This window comes from Ammospiza nelsoni, chromosome 2 (assembly GCF_027579445.1).
Source record: "Ammospiza nelsoni isolate bAmmNel1 chromosome 2, bAmmNel1.pri, whole genome shotgun sequence".
In the NCBI taxonomy this organism is placed as follows: Eukaryota; Metazoa; Chordata; class Aves; order Passeriformes; family Passerellidae; genus Ammospiza; species Ammospiza nelsoni.
The window spans coordinates 57,650,691-57,675,339 of NC_080634.1; the positions used below are offsets into that span (position 1 = coordinate 57,650,691).

At 40.9% G+C, this 24,649-nt stretch overlaps 1 protein-coding gene across 2 annotated transcripts; it reads left to right on the forward strand.

Annotated features, from left to right (window-relative positions):
• HTR2A (5-hydroxytryptamine receptor 2A) lies at positions 1 to 22,654 on the forward strand. Of its 2 annotated transcripts, XM_059466054.1 has the most exons (4): positions 1 to 221; positions 691 to 1,348; positions 5,249 to 5,449; positions 21,333 to 22,654. In XM_059466054.1, exons 2-4 carry the CDS (start codon positions 949 to 951, stop codon positions 22,145 to 22,147), a joined length of 1,416 nt encoding a protein of 471 aa, XP_059322037.1. In that variant the 5' UTR covers positions 1 to 221; positions 691 to 948; the 3' UTR covers positions 22,148 to 22,654. The 2 variants fall into 2 exon arrangements, with proteins under 2 accessions (XP_059322037.1, XP_059322036.1); XM_059466053.1 differs by having other exon boundaries at positions 1 to 1,348.
• Positions 22,655 to 24,649: the final 1,995 nt, after the last annotated feature.

The window sequence follows — 24,649 nt, forward strand, 5'->3', positions numbered from 1 at the left end:
AGCAGCCTATCTCTCAGAAGAAAAGAGCAAGCCTCGCAGCACAGGAACTGGCTTCACTCAAGTGTGCAGTTTAGAAGTCAAAAAACTATTTTAAATACCACCATTGTGGAGGAGGCTGAAGAAAAAAAGACACAGAACTGGCTAAACACAGCGAAGAATATTGTAAACCAGGGTGCAAAGTGCATCTGTTTGCGGTTTGAAAGTGGGCTCTGAAGTGCAATGTAAGTCTTCCTTAAATTGTATTCTTTTATAACAATATCTAGTTGTTTAATTTCCATTCTGAAGCCATGCTGGGCCAAAAGGTACAATTAGCTACAAAAATCAGCATGGAACAGAATGTGTAGTCTCTGATATGAGGCTGAAAATGGTTCTGAAATACAACAGAAGACAGAGACTATCAGCCATATTATGGAAGATGCACTATAAATAAGAGCATATTTAATTATTTCAAGAAAAAGATGCTGGATGGAATCATTAATCAACTTTCTTAATAGAGAAGCAAGAGTTTTGCTGTTTAATACAGCAAGATATTTTAATACTGCTGTGTTTAAAATTGTGTGATAGCAGTTACCAATAGCAATAAGACGTAGCTCCAGAGGGGAGTCCTAGTGGTTGCAAAAGTTTTATGTCTTTTATTTCTCCAACATTTTTGCTCTCTGAAGCCTCAAGTCCACATTCTGTATCCTACAGCCTGGTTTTACTTTTCAGCTGGATTTTCAATATATGCTAACACTGGACTTCCTCTGGAACTGAAAACAGAACATTTCAGCTTTTGGAGTTATTCTGGTATGTTTTTCTGCATCGCACCAGTGGCAAAAATACAATTGACAAAACATTGTGCACCCTCAACTTCTGGCATGGAGAGCTGAGGAATATAATGCCCAATGGTGGCAAAGGGTGATAATTTCCTGTTTTTCACAATTTATCTCTGTGGTTTTGGACTTAGCAATGGATATTCTTTGTGATGGAGAGACCTCTGTGAACCCAACTGCAAACTCCTTCATACAAATAAACCATGAGAGAAGATTCTACAGAAATGTTTATGGAGCTGGAGAAATTAATATATCACATCTCTGCAACTTGACTGTGAACTCTGACAACCTAACCAATCTTTCATGTGAAAGTAACATGAGCCCACCGTGTTGCCCTTCACAGAAAAACTGGCCGGCTTTGCTGACAGTGATAGTGATTGTTTTAACCATTGCTGGAAATATTCTCGTCATCATGGCTGTTTCACTGGAGAAAAAACTACAGAATGCCACTAACTATTTTCTAATGTCACTTGCAATAGCTGATATGCTGCTGGGTTTCCTTGTCATGCCTGTGTCCATGTTAACCATACTGTATGGTGAGTATTAGCTGTGTAACTGCTGCATGTATTGATAAGCCTTAAACACTGCATGCAATAACATCTTGTTCTCATTATGATTTCATTCTCTTACCGCAGAAAATTGTTATCACTCCATATAAATTGAAATGTGTGTCACTGGTTAATGGGTGGAACAGGTGAAGTACTTGAATCTTTTCCTATTTTGTATTTCCAGCTGCAGGCATTTTAAACACAGTCCATAACATCAGTTTATCACTCAGTTGTCAGATGAATTGTCTCCAAGTGTATATGAAGGTGCTTTACTCTTTCTATTGCTTTCAGGTTTTTTCCCCGGCACATAATTTTCATATTCCCAATGAGAATGTAGGGTCCTGCCAGTTACTTTCCTCTGCAAATATGCACTGAAACACTGATGACTGCTTTTAGATTCAAAGTAGGCAGCCTCCTTAATTAGTTAATAATAAAAATGTAAATAATTTTCTTATCACCAATACCCTGCTTAGATATCTACTTACTAGCAAATGCTGGAATAAATATTGCAGGAGTTAAGAAATGGATGGGCTTTCTGCCTGTTTAGTAACATTTATAAATGCAAAACTATTATTTCTTAAGAGAAGTTAATTAAGTTAATAGTGACTCACAGTTCATGCCCTTGCAGGTGATTAATAGCAGATCTTTCTTCTCATTTTCACCAAAATCATTTGCAGCACAGCCCATGCCAGAACAAGCAGCACCCTATGTGTTCAGCACCAATTTTGTCAGGCTGTTAGTGTCCTTAAACTTCAGAAATGAGCCTTCCAATGCTACTGAATTGCTGCAGTTCAAAGAGAAGCTACACATTGTCAGGAGGAAAGTAGATGGTTTGAAAAGATTTCTATTACTTCACTACTTTTGGACTTAAGGTCCAAACATGGGCTTGTTCTTAATGGAGTTTTAATCCAGAAAGTTGGAAGTTTATTTTCCGTTTTCAGTATCTCTACACAGATCGCCCCCAGTAGCATTTGCTGACCGCATTTGGCATCAGTCATGGTGCAACACCGTGATTTACCGTATTAGTGTGCGATTATCTTTGGCGGGAGAAGCAGCGTGAAGCAGGAATCGTCCGATGGGTGAGATTAGAGTCGTGCGCGATTCCCTGAGACAAGCAACAGGGACTCCTGCTGGCCGGGCTCCGCTGCCGAGGGAGGAGGCGCCGGAGCCGTGTCTGGGGAGGGATCTGGGGCCGGGGCTGGAAGCCGGAGCCCCCGGGCCGGGCGAGGCTGCGCCGCCCTGCCGGAGACGGCCGGGGCACCGGGCAGGGGCTGCGCTGGCTTTGCCCCCTCTCCCCTGCTTCTTCCCCTGCTAGACCAGGGATGGAAGCTGCATAACTTGGGGTGAAAAATCATCTGGTGGCACGCAGTGGTACCAGGAGAACCATCGTGGTGTGGTGCACCATCAACCTGCAGGATGATCAGTGCTGGCACGGAGGGAAACCTGCCCTTCCACAGGAGCACTTTCTTGGCTGCAGCTTCTCAACTTCAGCCACATCACGTATACTGAGAGTCTTGAGCTCAAACTGGAGGCCTTTGAACACACCTGCTCTGCCAAGACACCCCCAAGCCTGAGGAAGAAGAGTGCCCCCACCACTCCTCCTGCAGGCCCTTGAAGGAGTATGGTGATTGCTTTGTCCAGAGATGATTTTCTTGTGGGCAATTCTGGTTTGGGTGCCCAGCCATGCCGGACATGTGCCTGTGCCAGTCTGCACCCTTTGGGCTGGGCAGGGTTCTCCATCCACCCAGCAGCCCCAGACTGCTGGAAAAGGCAGCACCCAGTAAGTCCTGCCAAGGTGGGCATGACTCCAGAGCAGAAAACTTCCTGGAAGATGTTATCTACACCCTTATTAAGGGGGCACCTTATTGCATCCAGAGTTTTCTCCTCTCATATACTGATACTGTTTTATGCTTGCCCCATCCTGGTCTACTGCAAAGATGAGAAGTCTAGAAAGATATGACAAATGTGTTCCCAAAGGTCACTGAAGCAAGAGAAGATGTATGTTGTCAAGTGTAAAAATACTTTGATGGTTTTCCCTGTGTAAACTGGCCTGGCCTGACAGAGAGATGCTACTGGGAAGTCATGCCCCTGAAAGCCAGCCATCACATAACACACTCCAGGGACCAAACTTCCCAACAGAAGAGCAGAAAACATGATAAAATACATCCATAACTGCTGTATGGCTTGCCAGGGTCAGCTTGTATTACAGCAACCCACAGAAGAACAGCAAGAAATAGGTCTCCTCAGTACTCACTGAGACTAAATGTAATTAGGCACAGATCTTCCTCCTCCACCTCTCCTTCCATTCCTGCTGCTGCAAATCTTGTACTGTATCTCCAAAGGAAGACAGGCAGTCCCCAAAATACTTACATATTCTCACAATATGAGCTTTGGCTTTTTCCCATGCCACACTATTATGGGCAGCTTGGGTAAATATCCTCTGAATTAAATCACTACAAGACAACTGCAAAACTTGCTCCAAGGAGAGCTATTAGTGGTTCCCTGCAGGAATAGAAGGGATTTTGAATGGGGGTCCTGCAGGGCTCTGCTTAGCCTGGGTCTGCTCAGTACTGCTCTGAACAACATGTATAGTTGGAGTGAGAGCTTACACAGCTTTCCAAAAGCACCAAGCTGGGAGAGGTTACAGGCACTCAGAGGGACAGGATGAGAATCATCAACAAGAATCTGGACCCCTGAAGAGAAACCAACAAACAGCATTCAGCGAGGATAAGTGCAAAGGTAAAGAAGCAAACCAGCTTCTGCTGGTGAAATTTGTCCGGCCTTCAAGAATGCTGAACAAGATCTGGCTGTCAAAATGTATCATTAGCTAAATGTCCTTAACTAGAATGATATTTTCATTAAAAAGACACTTACCATTCCAGGTTGTATAAGTAAAGACACTCGCTTCAAGATCCATGAAGAAGTCTTGTATTTCACTTAGCAGTCAGGAGGCCTTTGCAAGAGTAAGAGTCCTCTTTTAGTCACTGAATGATATACAAGATGCATATTTATACAGATAAATTAATGCATTCCAGGGCAGAAAAACAAAAAGGAAAAAAGTTTTAAAAGCATGATCTGTAAGAAAAAGATAAATTACTAGGCTTTTCTTAGACTGGAAGATAAAAAAATAAACACAAAACTGGGCAAACCATGATAGCCATCTCCCAATAGCTTTGAGAAAGGAAAGTAATCAATTAATCTTCATAGATAGTGGAAAAAACAGGGAAAAAGTAAGGGCTTAATTAGCAGCAAAGAAGCTGTAGGTTGGATATTGGTAAACACTAATGCATCTGCTTTGGCTTGCTTTCCCTGGAGGAGCCTATCAATATTCATTGACAGAGGGAATATCCTCATTTAGGTATGTGGTAGAAGCCTAAAGACAGGTGAGATAAATATCACTGGCATGCAATAAATAATTTTTCTTCTTTAGTTTCCATTAAATCCAAAGTTTTATTTTCAGAATTAAGGCAGCTTTGCATATCAGCAGGTGTTGAAAATGCAGTAATTACGTGGATAGAAAGTCCTAAAGCAAAATTGAGAACTTGCAGGTTTACAATGACAAAATTGCTTCTCTTTTCATAGATTTGCTGCCAAAAATGTTTAATCATAGCACCAAGCACTAGCATTATGCAAATAGAATTAAAAAGAAAACACATATGCTTCCTGTAGCCTGGGAAAGAAGCAGAGTTAACCCCAAAAGCTACAGTTAGAAGGCTGCAAACAAATAAAAATATTTTCTTAAAACAATGTCAGGCAGCTTCTACATGTAACACTTACTACTACATAGTACTTACTACTATCCTCCTAGAAGGATATATGCACTAAGGCACGTGTCACAACAAGGGATATATCCACATCTTTAGCTGATGCCAGCTTTCTCTTGTGCAGGATACGAATGGCCTCTGCCCAGGAAGCTGTGTGCCATTTGGATCTACCTGGACGTGCTGTTCTCCACAGCATCCATCATGCACCTCTGTGCCATCTCGCTGGATCGCTACATTGCCATCCGGAACCCCATCCACCACAGCCGCTTCAACTCCAGAACCAAGGCTTTTGCCAAAATCATTGCTGTTTGGACCATATCAGTTGGTAAGTGAGGCAACATTTCAGCTTGTAATTGCAGGTTTCCAGCTTTTGAGAGGATTTGATGTATATACTGCAGTCTAAAACTTTATTCTCTGCCTGCAGTATTTTGCTTTTCACTTCTGTGAAAGTGATGTAATATAGTAATTATGCAATGGAAATCAGCAACAGTGGGAAATGGAGGAGAACTGAGCAGCACTGAAAGAATATACATCAATGATAGCATGACCACATTCAAGTTTATTTTAAAGATGTGTTGATTTCCCATACTGATGAATCATCATTACCTAAACATCTGAAGAGAAAAAAAATATATCAACTGAAAAACAGTATTTCCCTGTTATATGTAAGTCAGTTGTCCCAATTTCTCATTTAGGTAATTTGCTTAGAGCTTTTTCTCATGGGCAGATCTTCTCTGCCTTTCTTGGTGTGTATGGTGGGGAATTTATGCATCCTATTTAGGAGACAGCAGGTACTGTGTGCAGTGAGAGTGAGAGGAGTCTCTCCAGAGGACAGTTCAGAGTTACATCCAAAATAGGTGTTCTGAATGGCATAGTACACAAATCTCTTTGTGCACTGGCAAAACCCAGAGCCTCAAAACTAGGCAGGGGAACACTGATCTTTCATTCCCCTGATAGTGGCATTTACAGAGCAATCTTATGGCATGGGAGTTGGGACAGTTTGGTGTCTGATGCCATCAGGAATTTCCTCACACAGCTGGGGTGGAGGTTCTCAAATGCTTTGAAAATACAGTTCCCTTTCAGTGCTTGTAGACCCTTGAGCATTGGCAGCTCACTTGTATTAGAGGCAGGAAAAATTCACTCTTGTGCCCTAGAAGAGATGTGAGCTGTCAGCAATCAAAGGAAATTAGCTCCTTCCCTGGCTAATACAAATTATTGCAAGTGGTAACAGTGATCCCTTGCCACTCTTCCCAGAGTAGGGAAAGGAGATGATGCTTAACATGCTGCCAGCCTGGCACTCTAAATTGTCTCCTGACCTCCCTTTTGATCCTGGCCCACAGTCTGAGAAAAAGCAGTCTAGGGTTGTTAAGATTTAAAATACTGTGTCTTCTGCTGCACAACAAGAAATCATGGGAGTCTTCACTCAACAGGAGGACAGTTCTGCATTCTACACAACCTGATGAGGTTCAACAGCATCTGGCTCTGGGGTGCATTCACCTGATCAGATGTAGATATCTGGCACAGGCCAGGTAAAATCCATCCTAAACATACCTAGTTCTCAACTATGAAGGAAGCCTATAACAACTCAGATGCAAATGTCTTCATTTAAATGAATCATATCTTGTCTCTTCTACAGTCACATTTTTTAATTCAGTAGAAAACATATTACCTACTCTGTCCAGTTTTTCCAGTTTTTGAAACTGCTAAGTACAAGTATTTTCAGTGCATTTCTCTCTATATAGCATAAGTAAGTCAAGCATCCCTTAAAATTGTGCATACTGTGTTTGTCTGCACTTGTGTGTGGTGCCTTGTGCTTAGTATGTGTGAAATTACTGTCCTGTTTAAACACAAATTCATAGAATGATCAGAATGACCATTCCAGGGGCAAACCAGTGGTCCACTTTGCTCAGCATCTTTTCTCAGAGTGTTTGAATCAGCTCACTATTAAAAGGAATCTGGAAAAAACGTGTTATTTTACCCCTACCAGTTAGAACATGGTTTATGTCCTGTGGCAGGAGGGTTTATTTAATTGATCGCTTGATATTTTGTTTCAAAAGTTACATCTTTTTTTGCAGTAATAACTAGTAACATATCCATTGTAAAAACACCTTTTCTGCTCTCTGGAGAAACTATCTTCTAACAGTGAGGAGATGAGTCACAGATGTTACTTGTTATTATCATGGCAAGTGATAGCAATGTGGTCCCTATTTGTAGAACTCTGAAAAATACAACTCCTTATTTTATTGGAAACCTCTCAAGTGTGGCATGAGTGAAGAGGACGGAGTCCTGCTTTACTGCAGCTGGATAAGGACATGTGTAAAGGAACAGTGGATGTCAGGAAAATAGGAAGGATAACAGGATAACTCCATCTCATTCACAAATTTCATGTCATCAAAACAGTGAGAAGGTTAAATAGGTACAAGTTAATGTAGGCAAGCACACTTAGGTGGGCATGAATGAAGTGATGCTCAGCTGGTTTCTAGTCTCATGGAAGCAAGGGGCATTGGGAGACCAGCTGAAGGAAGACTGGTTGGTTTCCAACCTGGCAACAAGCTATGGCAAATGGGATGTGCTCCAGAGGACAGATAAGAAAGCAAACACATAGGAAGAAGCTATAGGAAACTGATGAGCCAGGCTGGACTAAGTTTGCACTGTGCCATATTTCTGTATTACTAGAAAAAAGAAAAAATGCCAGTTATTGTAAGGAATCTTGACAGATCCCAGAGCACCCATGCAACCTGTCAGTCAGTCATCAACCCTTATCCTCCTGATCTGCCACCTTCCAGCTAGGAATATGTAGTAAATGGATTTCTGAAGGTGCTTTCTGTATCACTTACTAACAGGAAATGCTTTCTGAACAAAGAGGTGCTCCATGTATCATTTACCAGTCTCCAGGCTCTCAGTGCTACTTAGAGTGACAGGGCTATAAAGGATTTAACTCTTTGCATTTTCACACAGCTATGGCTAAGAACTCTCACTGGAATGAGTGAGGTCAGGATGGTGAGACACTGGCACAGATTGCCCAGAGAAGCTGTGGATGCTCCATCCCTGGAGGTGCTCAAGGACAGACTGGATGGGGCTCCAAGCAACCTGGTCTAGTGGCAGGTGTCCCTAGCTGTGGCAGGGGAGTTGGAATGAGATTATCTTGAAGGTTCTTTCCAACCCAAACCATTCTATGATATCTGGCACAGGCAGAGGTGGTGTTGGGCACAACACACCTTCCACAGCACCTGGTGTAGCTGCCATCTCACTTACAGATTCAGATCCAAGGTTTTGCTCTCCAGCCTCGAACAGACACCCTTTGAATTCCCTATTTTCCTACAGTTTTCCATTCAGCTGGTGACCTGTGAACTCTTGTGAAGTATGAGATGGAGGGTAAAAAGCAAGAGAAAGAACTGAAAGGTGTTATGTTCCCCAGTACAGTTGTTCATTTTAGCAGAGGAAGAAGGGAGAAGCAGCAGAGAGTTGTGTGTTGGCGGTGCATTTAATCGGTTCCAGTGACCATGCAAACAGCTCAGGCTAAACTGAACAGCATTGATGAACATACAGGGCTTTCAGATGCTGCCTTCTACCACCCTCAATATGGAAACAAACCATTTAATCCTACCACTTGTCTTTCAACCCATTCTTTTTCAACAAGAGGATCTTTCTTCTATTGTCATTAGGATTTAATTTCACTAACAGCCTTTGATAAAAAGTATTGTCAGGGACTTCTGGAAATCCAGGAATGTTATATCAGCTGGATTACCCTTATACACCTGCTCACTGACTCCTGCAAATACTTCTAGCTGATTTGTTGGGCCTGAACCCAACTCACCTAGATTATAACTTCTAGTGTACCCAATTAATTACACTTTCATTCCCTAAAATTGTAATTTTCCTTTTATTCACTACAAATATATTCTGTCAATTTTAACCAAAGGCAATCAGTGATCTTACTTCCATTGGCTTCAGTGACATATGAAGCATTTTAAAAACAGCAGAAAAAAAGCACAGATAGTTTAGTTTACTTCACTTCTGAAATCTTGATTTTATCAGTTTAAAAAAAGTAAATTGTGGTAACATTTGTTTTTGCATTTAGTGGAAGAAGAGCATTTAGCCAGAAGCCTATGTTTCACTTGACCGTGTAATGCCACAGGCAATTGGTTTAAAATAGATTCTAATTACTGTAACAGATTCTAATTGTGTCTTTAATTCTTAAATCATCCAGTGTGCACAGTGGTTAGATAATTAGATTATTTGTTGTTGAAGGCAAAAGCTCATTAAACCCTGAAAATTATTCCATTTCTTTTAAAGCACAGAGGTGCTTTATTATTGAGAACAGGTGTAAAAAGCCAAAGGATTTTTCCTTGCTGGAGAAAAATAGAATTTTGAATGGAAGTAAAATCTATAGAATTGTAAATAGAGCCTATACTGAAAAATACATGTAAAGTACCTTTGAGTCCCTAATGGGCCTAACAAAGGCATTGCTCTGCAAGAGGCCAACAGTGCATCATCCCCTCTTTGAAGGGTAACATAAAAGAATTACAGGCATGAATGTGAAGTCCTTATATATAACATTTCTCATTTCTTATTTCTTTCTATTCCTCTGTTAATGGTCTAAGTAATGTGAAGTCTGATGAAGCCCAAGCACTCTAAGCTGAGTTTTCTCTTATCATTTCTCACTCAGCCTACACATCTGTTCACTGCCTTCAGGCAGTCTCTGCACTCCCCAGTCACTAACAACTTAGATTTATTCAGTACTTTTCATGCAGAAAAAAAAGCCCAACATGGATCTGGATGAATCTGGTAAAATACCTCCCACCACATAACTCTAAAATTTTGCCAATGCTTTTGAGACTTCGAAAATGAGAAATACTGTAGCATGTGAAGCAACTTTCTCCGAAGTGCAGAGTGAAGTTAGCCCCAGGTGTACAAATCAAGCCCAGTGCAACTGAGCCCCCAGCTAATTTGGCAGTGTAAAATTTTATGCTGATACAGAGGCTTACACCTCCTTCACAGGCAGCCTGCGATTTCTCTGCATGGCTTCTTGCTGCCTTACAGCATTTGAAGGGCCAGGGAAGCAGCAGGGATTGGGAGACTTCAACTACCTGTGCCTCTGGATTGTGTTTTGTTGACAGCTTTGGTCTCCTTAGGCTCAGTCTTTCTGTCAAGCACAGCTTTCATTTGAAAATCCCTTTACTGGTTTCAAAGGGCACAAACAGCTAATAAACTGCAGGCTGGGAATCCCTGTCCTGAATCTGCTACACATCCATTTCTTCCAGGTGACATAATTTGCCATTTCAATCAATTCTAATTCATGGATGCCTTGGCATAGGAAAAGATAATTTGCTAAAACATGAAATATACAGCCAAAATATATAAAATTGCAAATAATTACACACTGAACAGTACTCTGGCAATATAGATTTAAAGCTTAGCACCTACATTTGGAAGTGCTGGAGCTAAACTTAAAATATCTACTACACTATCATTTCCCTAGGGAACATTTCTTTTATTTTTATCATACTCATGAAACCATCTCTCAGAGAATGAAAATAATGTTTGCTCACTCCACCTGCAGGGTCTCAGGGGCAAACACTGTAGTTTTTATGTTCGGGCTGCCCTGTGACCTTTATGATTTGTGGATGTAGATGATGCCATAAAAATAAAATTGATAAAATTGAAAAAAAACTGTTGCACAACATACAGAGAAATTTACATCAATTATAATGAAGGGTGTTGGCCTGAAATATCATGAATAAAGTATTAGAGCTTCAGAACCATCTCAGAAATAGAATCTTCACCGTATTTCTTCACAGAGACACAATGTATGAGGCTCAGTAGGCAGCAGCAATTACGTCAGTAGAAAGTTCATTGCCATACTAATGACTCCTACAGTAGTGACAACTAATGAGAACCAGCCCTTCATGTACAGGTTGTCTGGGGTCCATGGAAAAGGAACATTCAGTGCTCTGATGCACATTTCTGAGTTGACTAGCACATGTATTTTGGTCATGAGGCATTACTTCAGATGCTTCTGAGAAAGACACACAAATATCCTATTTACTTTGAAGTAAATTATCCCCATGTTTTCCATGTAACAGAACCCTTTGCATGATTTGTTCTTCCCAGAAGAGTGAACACATCCACCAGACCATCAGCTTACCACACATATCTCCCTCACCTAACTACAAAGGTTTAAAAACCTTGCATTTTCAATTTCTATACAGAGTTAAGGAAATTATCTGCATTCATTGCATTTTGAACTTGTACATGTTTGTTCATCTGACAAGGAGGTGTTACTAACATTTTACTTGTCTTTATGGAAAAAAATACTTAAAGGAATGTTAATGATTGAAGTGCTTTCTAAATTCTCCAAATTTGGAAACATAAAGATATGAGACACAGGCATGTGTCCGTAGGGACACCTTTGCAAACCAAAGACACTGAGCAATCCAGCATTCATCTGGATGGGGGAGAATATATTATACCAGTAAATATGTGTCATCAAAGGAAGAATAATTATTATGTATATATTTACCATGTTCTTTGGGTAATTACATCAGGATGAGATGAAGGGTTTTGCCTATGAAAAAGACACACGCTCATTTTGTGAGCAGTCCTTTTGCAAGGAAAAGGAATGAAAGTGAAGTGAAAGGAATGAGGGATGGTCATATCAGTATTGTGTGGCATTTCTTTCTGCTTTGGTTTTATTTTTAAAGGCAATAGAGCTGTATTTTTGATAGAAAAGAGCCTGCTTAGTCAAGGTGAAGATGAAATAATTAGTTCCCTTTTTCTAAAAAAACTTGTCTTTGTTTTGAAGACCATAAGGACCATGTTCTTCTTCCTCTTGAAGCTACCAGCAAGAAGCATAAAGTTCATTTGGACCAGACCTGTCCTGTTATGAGGGTTTTTTGAATAAGAAGTTGGTGGGTGCCAACATGACCTACAATCAGCCAGTCACTCTTTGTAGGATATATCAGAGTAAATGGAACATTTTAAGAAAAACGGCAGCATCTCTAGTCAGAGGAGCTGGATTTCTGCATAGAAAATGCCACATGCAACACAAATGATAACAAAAGAACAAGGTACAAGGAATTATGTTGGGATTCATAAATTCTGTTGTCTGTACGCTGTGACTGCATTTAATCACCTTCTAAATTAAAAATGGTGCGGCACATTAGCACAAGCAGCACAGTGTTGCATAAAAGAAAATGTCAAGAAAAGAGAAAATTTCATTCATTTTAAAATTATACAGAAATATTTCACAAGTTCCATATTTATTACATTTGGCTTAAGCCAGATGTTTTGTTTTATGACACTAAAAAAGGTTCATGTATCAGAGAATTTTTTAAAATTAAAGGCTTACATTTATCTTTACCAGCAGGAACATTGCAAACTATTGAACACTCAGGCTGTAATTAACTTTCCCCACACATTACCTGGCCTGTGCCATTGGCATCACTTCTAAGCAGAAGCCCAGCTAATAAAAGTCAAGTGTTTTGTCAGAACTGCAACAACATATTCCTAATTACCTGAGACAAATTTAGAAACACCTGTCAGGTGATTTTGCCTATGATGTCCTCCAGGGTCATTGATGGAAAATAGCTTGTTGAGCTCCTGTGATGTCCTGAAAGCAGGCTGTAGCATTGTGATAAAGGCTTTCTTTTCTGCCTGATCAAAATTGGAATCTGTGTATTTCACAGTATTCAATCCTGCCTTTATGTTGGAAATAAATCACACCCACTGGGAAGACTTATTTCCTTTTGGCAGAACATAGGCCTTTTTACAACTTCTTGTATTTGATCAGAGTTTTGAAATGTCAAATTGACCACTATTGCAAGGATTATAGACTGAGCTGAACTGTGAGTATCCTGAGAGAAAAACTATGTGATTTTAGGTCCAAGATGCACTGAGTGAGCAGTGTAAATTTCCTCTTTCATCCACAGAAGTACTCAGAGGTTTTAGATTGAAAATTCCCCAGTTAAATACAGTCCTGCCTTGCATACTACTGCAGGACATGAGGAAGTTAACAGAACAGATCATGTTTTTACTTTTTATTTCCTAGGTGCTTTGCGACATTTAACAGAAAGATGAGCCTAGGATCACGCTGTAACACCCACACAGACGCCAGTAGATGGTGGAAATATGGGCAGATACAATCCCTTCAGATATGCTCCCTTTTTCTCTCTTCTTCAACACCATTACCCTGTAAATGTGACCAGGGCATTGGCTGGTCTAACAGAGTTCAGTCAGGTTGAAGGGCATTTGCTGCAAGGTGGACAGTGAAACATAAACCTCAGGATCCTGACTCATCATCTTCAGACCTGTGCAGGTCTCTAAGCTGCTTCTCATTCTGTTTTTCTTTCCAAATTATCCATCATGTCAGGACATCTATCCCAATAACTGTCCAGCCACTGCTGCAGTCTCCTTGTGTAACTAGTAAGAAGCTGACAATTTGCTTATTGAGCAGCTTCTGCAAGCAACCACAAAAGGAGTCATGGAGAAACAACTGGGACATGGTCTGAGGTCTAGAAAATCCAGAAGAATTACAGTTTTTTTTATCTCTGCCTTTCAGATGGAGTGTGAAATTATTGTAAAAAATTCATAATAATGATTTAAAAATTTATCTGATAGCTACATTCAGTGTCCTTTTAAATTACACAATGAGGCCAAGTAGCATTGCTGAAGAAATCTCAGAGATACTAACAGAAATCTCTATTCAGTTCAGTGGAAGATTAGGGCAGAGTTAAGTAAATTATCAGCATTCAGCAAATCACACCATGTAATAATTAAAAGACAGAGATATAAAAACAGGACTATCAGGGGATCTTGTCACTTAGACTGCTCTAGGAGGCATTATTTGATTATGGCAGTGGAATATCTAGGGTCTTTCCATAATTTCTGGCTTATTGCTGCTATAAGTATTTTTTTAAGCCTTACTGTGTACATAGCATGTATAGCACATAATAAATTAGCCCCAGGATCCTTTTGAAGCTTCATAGCTAAAAAGACAAATTAATAACATCTGATCTAGGAAGATCCTGTAAAAAAGGTATGGTATTTCCTTCTTCTCAAAGCACTCTTATCCCCAAATCTGCTCTCCTAGGGGCCTGAACAGTGAATGCTGTGAGGTCACCTGACATGGAATGCAGAAAGGTCATATGCTAAACAGAGGGGGTATCACAGATGGCTGAAGTTGATTCTACACAAGGTTCTTTTCTTTTGCAAATTAACATATTTACCTAGGCCAGTGCCAACCATACATTTCTAACTTCTTTTGACTAGAAATTAAACCGTCGCTACCAGGAACTTAAAAGCACCAATGCAATATAAACAACATTAATTGATCTTGCAGAAAGATAAAGGGTGTTTGACCTGCTCTACTGCATTTTGCTGAGCCACAGAAGCAGCAGGCTCAAAAAGCAGGAGGAGAACCTTGTCCCTCTGTGCAGAGACAGACTGGAGACAGGTGGAACCCCTTGAAAATTTTCAGACTAAATATTAAGCTCTGCATTGTAAGGCCAGTTACTTTTTACCATTTCTAATCACCATGGATGAAGAGCGTCCTTAGCCTACAGTTGTCATTTGCCTATATCCCCTGGAGGAGCACATCATGCCCAGCACCCTTCCAGCTCCCAAATGGCAGCAGAGTTGTAGCTGCTGTCCACCTTGGACTTGGGCTCTACTCAGCCAGCATCCCCCAGGCAAGTTGCTTCCTCACCTTCTTTATTTATTTCTAGCTGTTTGATAGGTGTAGATTTCTATATGCCCTTTAGTGACTGAGTAACCCCCTTAGACAGAGAGCTAACAGCTTCTCTTAATTGGAGATCTCTATGAGAAGCTAAAAAACACCTTGGAAGAAGCCTCTGTCCAAATGAAAAATAATGTCCCCAGCTGAAAAGCAAAGACTGTATTGGGGAATAGGCTCCACTGGAAGCTGCTAGGCAAAAGGTTGTAGCTCCCTCAAATACTCAGAAGGCCTGAAAAATCCAAAAAGAAAATTAGGGGAGCCAGACTGTAAACAAGTCCTACAGCATAACTAGCAAAGAGAATTTGAGGATTGCATAGGCAGGAAAAGCACTTAAAGCCAAAAGCAAAGAAACTATTTCCTGCTGTTGTATTCTTGCTGCCTTTAGGAAATAGGGCTGTGTGCACATTTTGAGCTTTATATCAAAGCAGAAAGCGACTCCATCAGCAGCTTCCTCTCTCAGAACTCAGCTCACTCTGGAGGCCAGGATTTATAAACAGCTGGGTCAAAAAGGGGCAGCTGTCCTTAATTTCTTGCACTGTCCTGCCTGTAATTCTCCTCTAATCCTATTAATAGTTATTTTACTATCACAGTTCTACAAATTAATTTGGAGACATATATCTCTGTTCTTGTTATGAAATAGGCTTCAGGACTGAGGACATAAATGAGGAACATACTAGGACACACATACTTAGCTGATTTTGTTTTTCTAAAGTGAAATAGATAATTTATGGTATAAATTATCATTCACCATATTTTTCTCACATAAAAAGAATCGAATGTGTCTCCTGCTGGGCTAAATAATATGTTTCCTTAGAGATTTTCTGAGCTGTCAAGAACAAAGCCATTTCAAAATTAATATAATAATCCAGCTGTTACCTGGCACCCCCTCTACGTGATGTTAAATTTGTTTTCCTTTCACTTGTATTAACTAGAATGTGTGTGACCAAATGAAGTGTTCCACAGGAAAGATACAGAAAACCAGCTTCATGTGTGCCCTTGAATAAAAAACTAAAGTTGGTCTATCAGCAGTTACAAGGAAAATGCCTGGACCCACTCTGATTCCATTCCTGTGAGTACAGCCTCTCAGGATGCAGAAAGGAGACGATGCTCCAGCACTGTGACTCACTCACTTAGCTCTTGAGGAAATCCATCTGAAAACAAATATTATGTGGGGATTTGTGAGAGAATGCTCCTCATCCACTTCCACCTCCACCAATACCAATACCTACCACCAGGGAAGAATTCTGCGCTGGTCTCACATGTGAGGAGAAATTCTAGCCCAGGACTTTGGGGACATTGTCACGCTGACTAGGGGAGGTAGAAGCTTTTTAACATTCGTGCTAACTAGATGCAGCCTCAGATGGTAATTCCCAATCCACACTGAGGTTTTCAACATCCCCTCTTCCCAGGTGGAAATTTCTGCTTCTGCACTGCCACTTATCAGCAACTTGCGCGCATTGGAAATATGGCTGGCACTACTCTGGCAGCAACAAAATTATCATAGTGAAGGGTTTGTCATGACTGGAAAGGAGTCAGTGGGGGAATAACATTGTCAGGTGCATGCAGAGAGCAGCTGTTTGCAGGTTTGGGAAAATAATGATGTAATGACAATGAAATGTAAGGATGTACCAACCATAATGGTGAGTGTCAAATGCCAAGCAGAGACACAAAGCCAGAGTGAGCAGCTCCTCTGCAGATGTTTAAGTGGAAGTAACTGTTGCTAAAGTCCAGCTCCTCATATAAGATCCAGACACATTGCCATCCTTGATACTCAGAGGAAGACATGGTCCATGGCCCCCTGCAACAAGTGACTCACTGTGGCTTGTGTTCCTTGAGCAAACATCCACACATGGCACCATGGTAGCCCAAAGGAACAAATATTCTTTTGTGTGGTTAATTAAGTCAAAAATGTTAAAAATAATGTGATGTCAGTGTGCAACAAGGAAATTTTCATACAGCATGAAACTGAGGTTATGCATTGCATGCCTTGGGATGTAGCAGGTGAGTTATACATGGACATCTGTGTACTGTTTGAATGTACCGACAGAGGATATTTTCTGAGCACCAACAGGCACCAGATACCAACATGGGCTTTTCTAAAGAAATTAGACAATATGGCCCCATTGAGCTGCTTGAATGAGACACTGGCCTTGTCAAGCAGCAATCCTTTCAGAGGTCCCCAGTGTCTCAGCACATCTTTGTGCAGTGGCCCGTGAGCTGGCCCATGACCTGGTATGTCTGAATCAAAGTGACTGCTAAGACCTGAGATGGGGAGAGTTTTTTGTTTTTTATGAGAAAGTAAACAAAGGTGCCAAAGTTTTTGAGAAACTGTAGTGACATGTCTAAAACATAGCTCCTAACCCTTAGACATTTATTAAGGCACAGAATAATGCTCATTTGTATTAAACAAAATTGAAATAGATATATGCAAGGTGAAAGTATGTGACTGACAGTTTCTGCCTAAAGGAGATTCACTGAAAGAACCTTCACCTTATCAATTCACTTCCCCCTCCTTGTCTTCACCCCAAGTAACCCAAGAATGCCGCCCTACATGCATATTGTAAATTATAGCCTTGATTTATTGATAGTCTCAGCAGCTCAAGGCAGCTGCAAACCCAGTTTACCTGTCCAGTTAAAGTGGTTTTGTGGCTGCTGTATACCTCTGAAGCCAGCAATGTGTAGCGCTATATCAACCTTTATCAATTTCAGCAGACTTTTTGAGAGAACAAAAAGAGATGCCATTGCTTTACTTCTTAACCTTTGGTGTTTTCAAGAGCCTTTTGTCAATCTGAAACTGTGCCCAAATTCTTGAGGTTTAATGGAGAATTCATTACTCATCTTCATTGTTTGGGATCTGTTGTCTGGTTTATTAAAATCCACAGTTTGAAACAGCCACGTGTGTATAAATCAAACCATCTAAATAAACCACCTTGTGCCAGAGGAACATAATATTTAGGGCTTGTTGACAAGGGAAAATGTTCCAAGTGGGAATGTCAACGGGAAATGGAGTGGCTAATGTACCTTCAGTGCTTGAATGGATGCTCCTATTTTGTGCTGAATGCCAAGGTTCTTTTGAAAGCCAAGGAAGATAAATCATAAAAAAGCCCTCAGGGGATACAAAGATTTTTTTCCAGACTGACCTTCAGCTAGTGGGAGCATGGAATGGGCAGGGTGTGGAACAGCTGTTACAGCCCTTCCAGGTTGTTTCCTTCAGATCTACTGCTGGCACATGCTTCACTTCCCAACCACCTGTTTGTCCCTACCTGGTAGCTCTGCATGATCCTTTTGCGTGAAGCTGATTTTCTTCTTATGACATTTGAATGCACAGGCACCATCTGTGTCTCCTTAAACATCCAGTCACCAAGAGCAGGGAGCTGGAAAGCAAAGACAAGTAAACCAATGAGTATATATCTGAATCATCCAGGTGAAACAGATCATTCATATTCAACTTTTAAAGAATTAATTCAGTCAGTTGCAATAATGCTAACGCAACTTTAGACTAGGACGTTTTGTTATGGGTTTACAGGACAAACTTGATCTTGACCAAACATGACATATGGGTGATATTCTTGGACATATGTGATGATTCCTAAAAATCCCATCAAAATAGTGAATGTGAGTTGTGCATGGAAGCTCCTTTACTGCCAGTTTAAATATGACTGCCTTTGAATTTGGTCCCTGTGTCCTCATGGAATTTGCCATACTTATGCTGCAGAAGCCAGCTGTTGAGAGGGGACAAACCCTGTTCCTTTCAGGAGGAAAATAGTAAATTTAGTCCCCATAGAGATATGAAAAGAGAAAATTGGGCTGGACATTAACTTTTTCCATGCAGGAATGCCACAGTGTCATTTGAGGGATGCCCTGCATCAACTGAACTGGGTTACACAAAAAGCAGTTTACAGCTGTCAGTGTTCTCTGCCACAAAAGTGTGGTATCTCTGCTGTTTTCAAACTCTATACAGACCACTTCCCTGTAGCTGTAAGGGAAAGATACCTTGCATGGTCACTCAGAAAAACTTACATGACTAGCAGTGCCTGCTACAGCTCTGCTGCTACAGCACTTCCATGCTTGTTAAAGGAATGGCAAAGAAATGCAGGAACTTCTGCTGCACACTGAAGGCCATTTCCCTTTTTTAAAGCCAGAAATCTGGATTTAGATGCCAATCTGCAGAAGCTGCTGAGAATAAAACAGAGCAGTTGGGGAATTGCTCCCCTTGTTTCAGGCGAGAATTTGTAACAGACTTTGGCCCTTTACTTGAAAAAGCATGAAAATTACACCAAAATTCTCCTCTTTTTAATGCTGCAGCCGCTGCTCCCATGCCTCCTCATGCAGCTGAACCATAAGGTAGTAATGAAAAGCATCTTTTTACTCTGTCAATACCACTGTTTATTTTATCTCTGCAGCTCAAGCTAGGTCTTTGAATTAAATGAAAAAACAGCCTCGCTGTTATCAGCACAGGGCAGAAGCAGATGGGAAACTTGTGGTATTACTCTGACTAATGCTGTGTCTTTGTGCAGCTGCAGCATGATGCTGGGAGGTGCTGGATGCCTTCAGCATCCCTTCGACTCATCCAAAAAGAGAAAACTAACTTCAAAGCATTCTTCATTTCCCTGGAGTTGTTCAGCACCCCAGATTACTCAGCCATGGCTGGACAGTCTGGCTTCTGATGGTGACCTCTGCCTCCATGCTTTCAGTGAGAAGACTCTGACCTTTTTAGCCAGTAGCTAAAAACACTGGAGGTTTCTGTCAGCTCAGCTCAGGAGTTGCCACAGACTGCATACGTTTGCAGCTCACTCACTGGCTTCTCCAAGCCGAAGTTCAAACATTTAGAGCTTGAGCAGGAGAAACAGAAAGGGTAATACCACAGGGTCTCCACCAGCTTCTGCCCTGGGCAGATAAGAAAAGCATTTTTCTAAAGTGGCCTGAGGCAATGCCATGACTCAGTTCAAAGTTGCAAAGACAAAATAAGCTACAGTGTTCCTAGAAAAAAAAGGTCTTTGTAGAAGCTCCAGAAGAACAAAAAGAATGAAGCACTTGAACAGAATAATAATCTAATAGTATTATTATTACTGTGATAATTATTGTTTGGTATTGAGCTTGTACTCCACAGTCTTCCTCTAGGACTGGAGCTGTTATGCTGGGCACTGGATATGTGTGAAATGAGGACACAGGCTGTGCTTTTAAAGAACTCCCAGTTTAAGCAGCAGAGTGGTAAGAAGGGGAAAAAAAGTGAGGTAGAGGAAAGTACCATTGAAATGCAGATCTTTCAGGACTCATCTGTGAATGAGTAAGGTCACTCCTGGGCATCCACTGAACAAAGTAGGGCACAGAATCCTCACATGGTAAGAAATTCTTCTGTAGTCAATGTTTTTATTTCTCATAAGCCAGGTACAGCAACTGAGATTTCTGATCCAAAATGCAAACAGGACTGAAGCTCAAAGATTATGCTAACTTTCCATAGGAATCAGAATCCTGGTTGCTTTTATCCAAACAGGGCTGCAATATCACCCCCTGCTTCATTCCACTTTTGCTATCTTTGCGGCACATAATTTCTTTCATTGTCTGAACATTGCCTCTCTTGGAGAGACAGTATCCATTTGGAGGGGAAGAGACAAATTCTGAAAGACAACCCAAAACCAACAACCAGAGAAACAGCAGCTGCTAGATTTTACCCAGACTGTAGCAGCATTTGCAGAAATCCCTGCGGAAATGGCTGAGTAGGCTTGAAACATGCAGAGCAGTCCAAGGAGAATGGACTTTGTCACCTTGTCTTGCCAAGGATGCGTGCTTCAGGGAAAGACAAATTTTGCATGGCTGTGTGCAGAGAAGGCAGCCTCTATTAGCTGGAAATACAGTGGAAGGATTTTTGCAGTCCTGCAGGATAAACTACATCTCAGGCTGCCTCATAGTGTCTCTCAGTGCTTAATTTGTTCCTGTTGTTCATCTGGCCATTGCCACATGGGAAGCTGGGTTTTGTTAGCATTTAGCATTTAACTATATGGAGATTGCAGCAAGAAAAGAGAAAGACAAAATGAAAGATTAGACCTATGACAAAAAATTATCTTTCCTCCTAAAATTAGTATTTCCCAGAATTATTTAGAAGCCAGAACACTTTTAATCCTCTAATGAAAAACAGTCCAAAATCACTCTTATGGCACTCCAGAAAAGAAATACATAGTGTCATCTTGGTCATAGTTCATAAAATCCATTGCCAAGGTGGCAAGGACCAAGGAGCAAGTCTGGAGATCATTATAAGGATGCCAAGATTCAAAATCAGGCTTTTCTGGCTACCAGGTATCATAGGACAGGTGAAAGGAAGCAAATGTGTTACGTGTGACTGACGTAATGTGTATAGCTATGATCACCTCAGCCACAGGAAGAAGACAGGTAGATATTTATTTGTTTTTTCTTGGAGTCTGGAAGTGTTTTTCATTATCGTTTTTAACCTCTTCTTTCTCTCATCCACCTTCAGGTATCTCCATGCCTGTACCTGTCTTTGGACTACAAGACGACTCCAAAGTATTTAAGAAGGACATGTTTAAGAAAGACATCTGCTTACTTGCAGATGAAAATTTCGTTCTAGTAGGCTCTTTTGTGGCATTCTTCATCCCTCTAACCATCATGGTAGTCACTTACTTTTTAACTATCAAGTCGCTGCAGAAGGAAGCTATGCTATGTGTGAATGACATTGGCCCTAAGACCAAGTTTACTTCATTCAGCTTCCTCCCTCAGAGTTCCCTGTCCTCAGAGAAACTCTTTCAGCGCTCCTTGAACAGAGATACGGGGACTTCAGGGAGGAGAACCATGCAATCCATCAGCAATGAGCAGAAGGCTTCCAAGGTCCTTGGCATTGTCTTCTTTCTGTTTGTTGTGATGTGGTGCCCGTTTTTCATCACCAATGTGATGGCTGTTATATGCAAGGAGTCATGCAAAGAAGAGGTCATTGGAGGACTCCTTAACATATTTGTTTGGATTGGCTACCTTTCCTCGGCTGTCAACCCACTCGTGTACACATTGTTCAACAAAACCTACCGCTCAGCTTTCTCTCGCTACATCCAGTGTCGCTACAAGGAGGAGAAGAAACCTTTCCAGCTGATTTTAGTGAACACTATCCCAGCACTTGCATATGACTCCAGACAGCTCCAGCTAGCACAAATGAAGAGCTTGAAAAAAGAGGCAAAAATGATGGCCAAGGATTACTCGGCGGTCATGATAGGAACACATCGTTTAGATGGTACCTCCAAGGGAAGTACCGGCCCAGGGAACGAAAATGTTAGTGGTGTGTGAGGGTCAGCAGCTGCCATGACAACCACTCTGTGTGTGCTGAAAATTCCACCTGCTGTGAGAAGCTCTGATAGCTTAGGAAAATCAGCTGTGTTCAAGAGACCTTCCAACAACATCATATACTCCTCACATTATCCTGTGGATGAAAAGCAGGGTTGAAGGGATATCAAATGTGCAATTTTTTTTCATACAGTATGTTGGCTGTTTTAAGCACAGGCTTTATTAAACTTATTTTTTTAATATTCTAAAGGATATATTTCTTAAAGAAAAAAAATGCAATTTCTGGTATTATAATATGGGCTGTGAAGAAACCTACGCATTTCTTTTCTCTTTGCAAATGAAAGCTAAGCTGTCCTTTGATGTTCTTGCAGAGTAGACTCCAGCTAGTTTGTCTTGCTACAATTGAGTTTTGTTATCATTAACTGAATGAGCACTTTACAGAATTTTAAACAAAATGATGGTTCATTTGCTAATATATATTTAAAATAAATCCTAAAGTATTTAAAAAAATCTATTGAAACTGCTATAGATTAATTATATGGACATTTTGTTAACTGTTTTTATGCTATTTTTTCTTCCTCAGTAACCATCCTGAAATGTCCCTGGGTTTTTCTGTCATTTGTTCTGTATTTTAAATAAGCAATCTTAAAAGGTAAATTATACTTGAATAATCCTCTGTGTCCACCACCACTTATAATCTTTATTTCAGGACTTGCAATTTATTTGCATTCAAAAATTTCACAAGTTCAGCTTAAAAATTGAAAGTAATATTTTCAAAATTATTGGTCTTAATTCCCTGCTCCCTCCCACTGGTGTTGACAGGAAGGTGAAGTGAGAGAACAGTGGAAAACCAGGCACAACATTGCTAAATAATTTCAGCACCACTTCCAGATTCATGGCTCTGTTCAATTCCAACAAAATCTGATTTAAGTAATGTCAGAGGAAACTCTGCATGAGTAAAGTCTTCAGTAAAAGGTTGAAGTAGATTCTCTCTCATCATTTCTCTTTGGTTAAAAAAGGCCGTTATGAAGAATGTCCTGGTTTTGGTTTAGGGCTTGTAAAGACAGAATTATTAGAAAACTGTTAGTTGCTAAAAATATTTTTCCCTTGTTTGACTGTATTGCTGTTAAGGCAGATTGCTCAGGAATGGTCAGAAGATTGCACTACTAGGACTCAGCCTTAATGAAATATGTATGGGCAGCTGAGTATGAGGACTACCATAGCAGTAGCTGGGAGCAGTGACTTTCCACTCTTTCCTGTCAAGTTTGATATTGACCCTAAATCTAGTACTTCGAGCTAAGTACAATACCCATCTTGTATCCCACAGGCCAGATGTCTCCACTCCACTACTGGGGTGATGGTTTTGAGGATCTGCCCTTGGAAACAGGTGTCTCAGGGAATAAGCAGGCAGTAATAAAAGCAAAGGTGTTTTGTGAGAAGAGTCTGAGGCTCTAGATCTGTACCCAAACCACATTGCCTTCATATGATGAATATTGACAGGGGACTGAAGATCTCTAAACCTGCATGTGAAGGGAAAGGAAACAAAGAGGCTTCCACCAGGGGAGGGAATCACCATATTTTTTGCCATTTAGGTCTGACCTGATGCAAGTTTCTCTGGCTTTGCAATCAAAAGCAGTAGGTGGGACAGACAGCTTGGATCTTATTGCCCATTTGTGCCAGGGAGCAGAGCCCACCTGCATCCTGTATGATGTATATGGCACCCTGCCCTTCTCCAGAGCTCAATTCCTCCCAAATCTCCTGAGCACCCAGTTGCTGCTCTGCAGTCTCCTTCACCAGCTCGCAGCTAATAAACTGTTACTGGACATTTCACATTCAGTGCTTCTGCTCTCCACTTACTGTCTGCATTTTGCCCATGTGGCAGAGCAGATCAGCCCTCTGTTTCTCTTTCATTTCACTTTCTGTTCCTTGTTCACAATGTCAAATTGCTCAGGTTGCAAATACTGACAGGGAATGTTTCACTACAATCACAGAGGGTTTCAATTACTGGCTTGAAGTTTCATTACAAGGTGACTCTGAACAATCATTTTTTTCCCCTATGTTTTGGACATAACAGACTTAACAGCATTTCATTAATTGACAGCTGGAGAGAACATAACACTGAGTTTTTGCTTAGAAGCAGGGAAAAGTGATGCCTGACATTTTGATTCTGTAGCACTCAGACGGTTTTATTGAGTGGTCAGCAGCTTTTGCCTAAGTAGCCTCTCAAGGCCAAGAATGCACAGCAAAGACCAATATCTCCAGCTCTTTATGGACATTTTTGACTTATAAAGGCCTGATTCTGCCACCCTGCATCAAAATATTAATAGATTTTTGTGCAGTTTGCCTTAGTGAGGATGACAGAGTCAGGATATGAATTTGTTCTAGCCACCATGCCAAATCTGCTAGGGGTTGTTCATCAGTAGATAGCAATTAATGGACTCATTGTACTGCAGACAGATGACAAAAATTCAGCTGTTTTAAGCTAGGATTTTCAGCACTTGGCCC

What these genes read in the sequence shown, in the direction of transcription:
- HTR2A (XM_059466053.1), top strand. Translation starts at nt 949, where the DNA reads ATGGATATTCTTTGTGATGGAGAGACCTCTGTGAACCCAACTGCAAAC. An exon ending in CATGTTAACCATACTGTATG is followed by an intron (nt 1,349 to 5,248) that starts GTGAGTATTAGC and finishes TCTCTTGTGCAG; the next exon opens with GATACGAATGGCCTCTGCCC. An exon ending in TGTTTGGACCATATCAGTTG is followed by an intron (nt 5,450 to 21,332) that starts GTAAGTGAGGCA and finishes ATCCACCTTCAG; the next exon opens with GTATCTCCATGCCTGTACCT.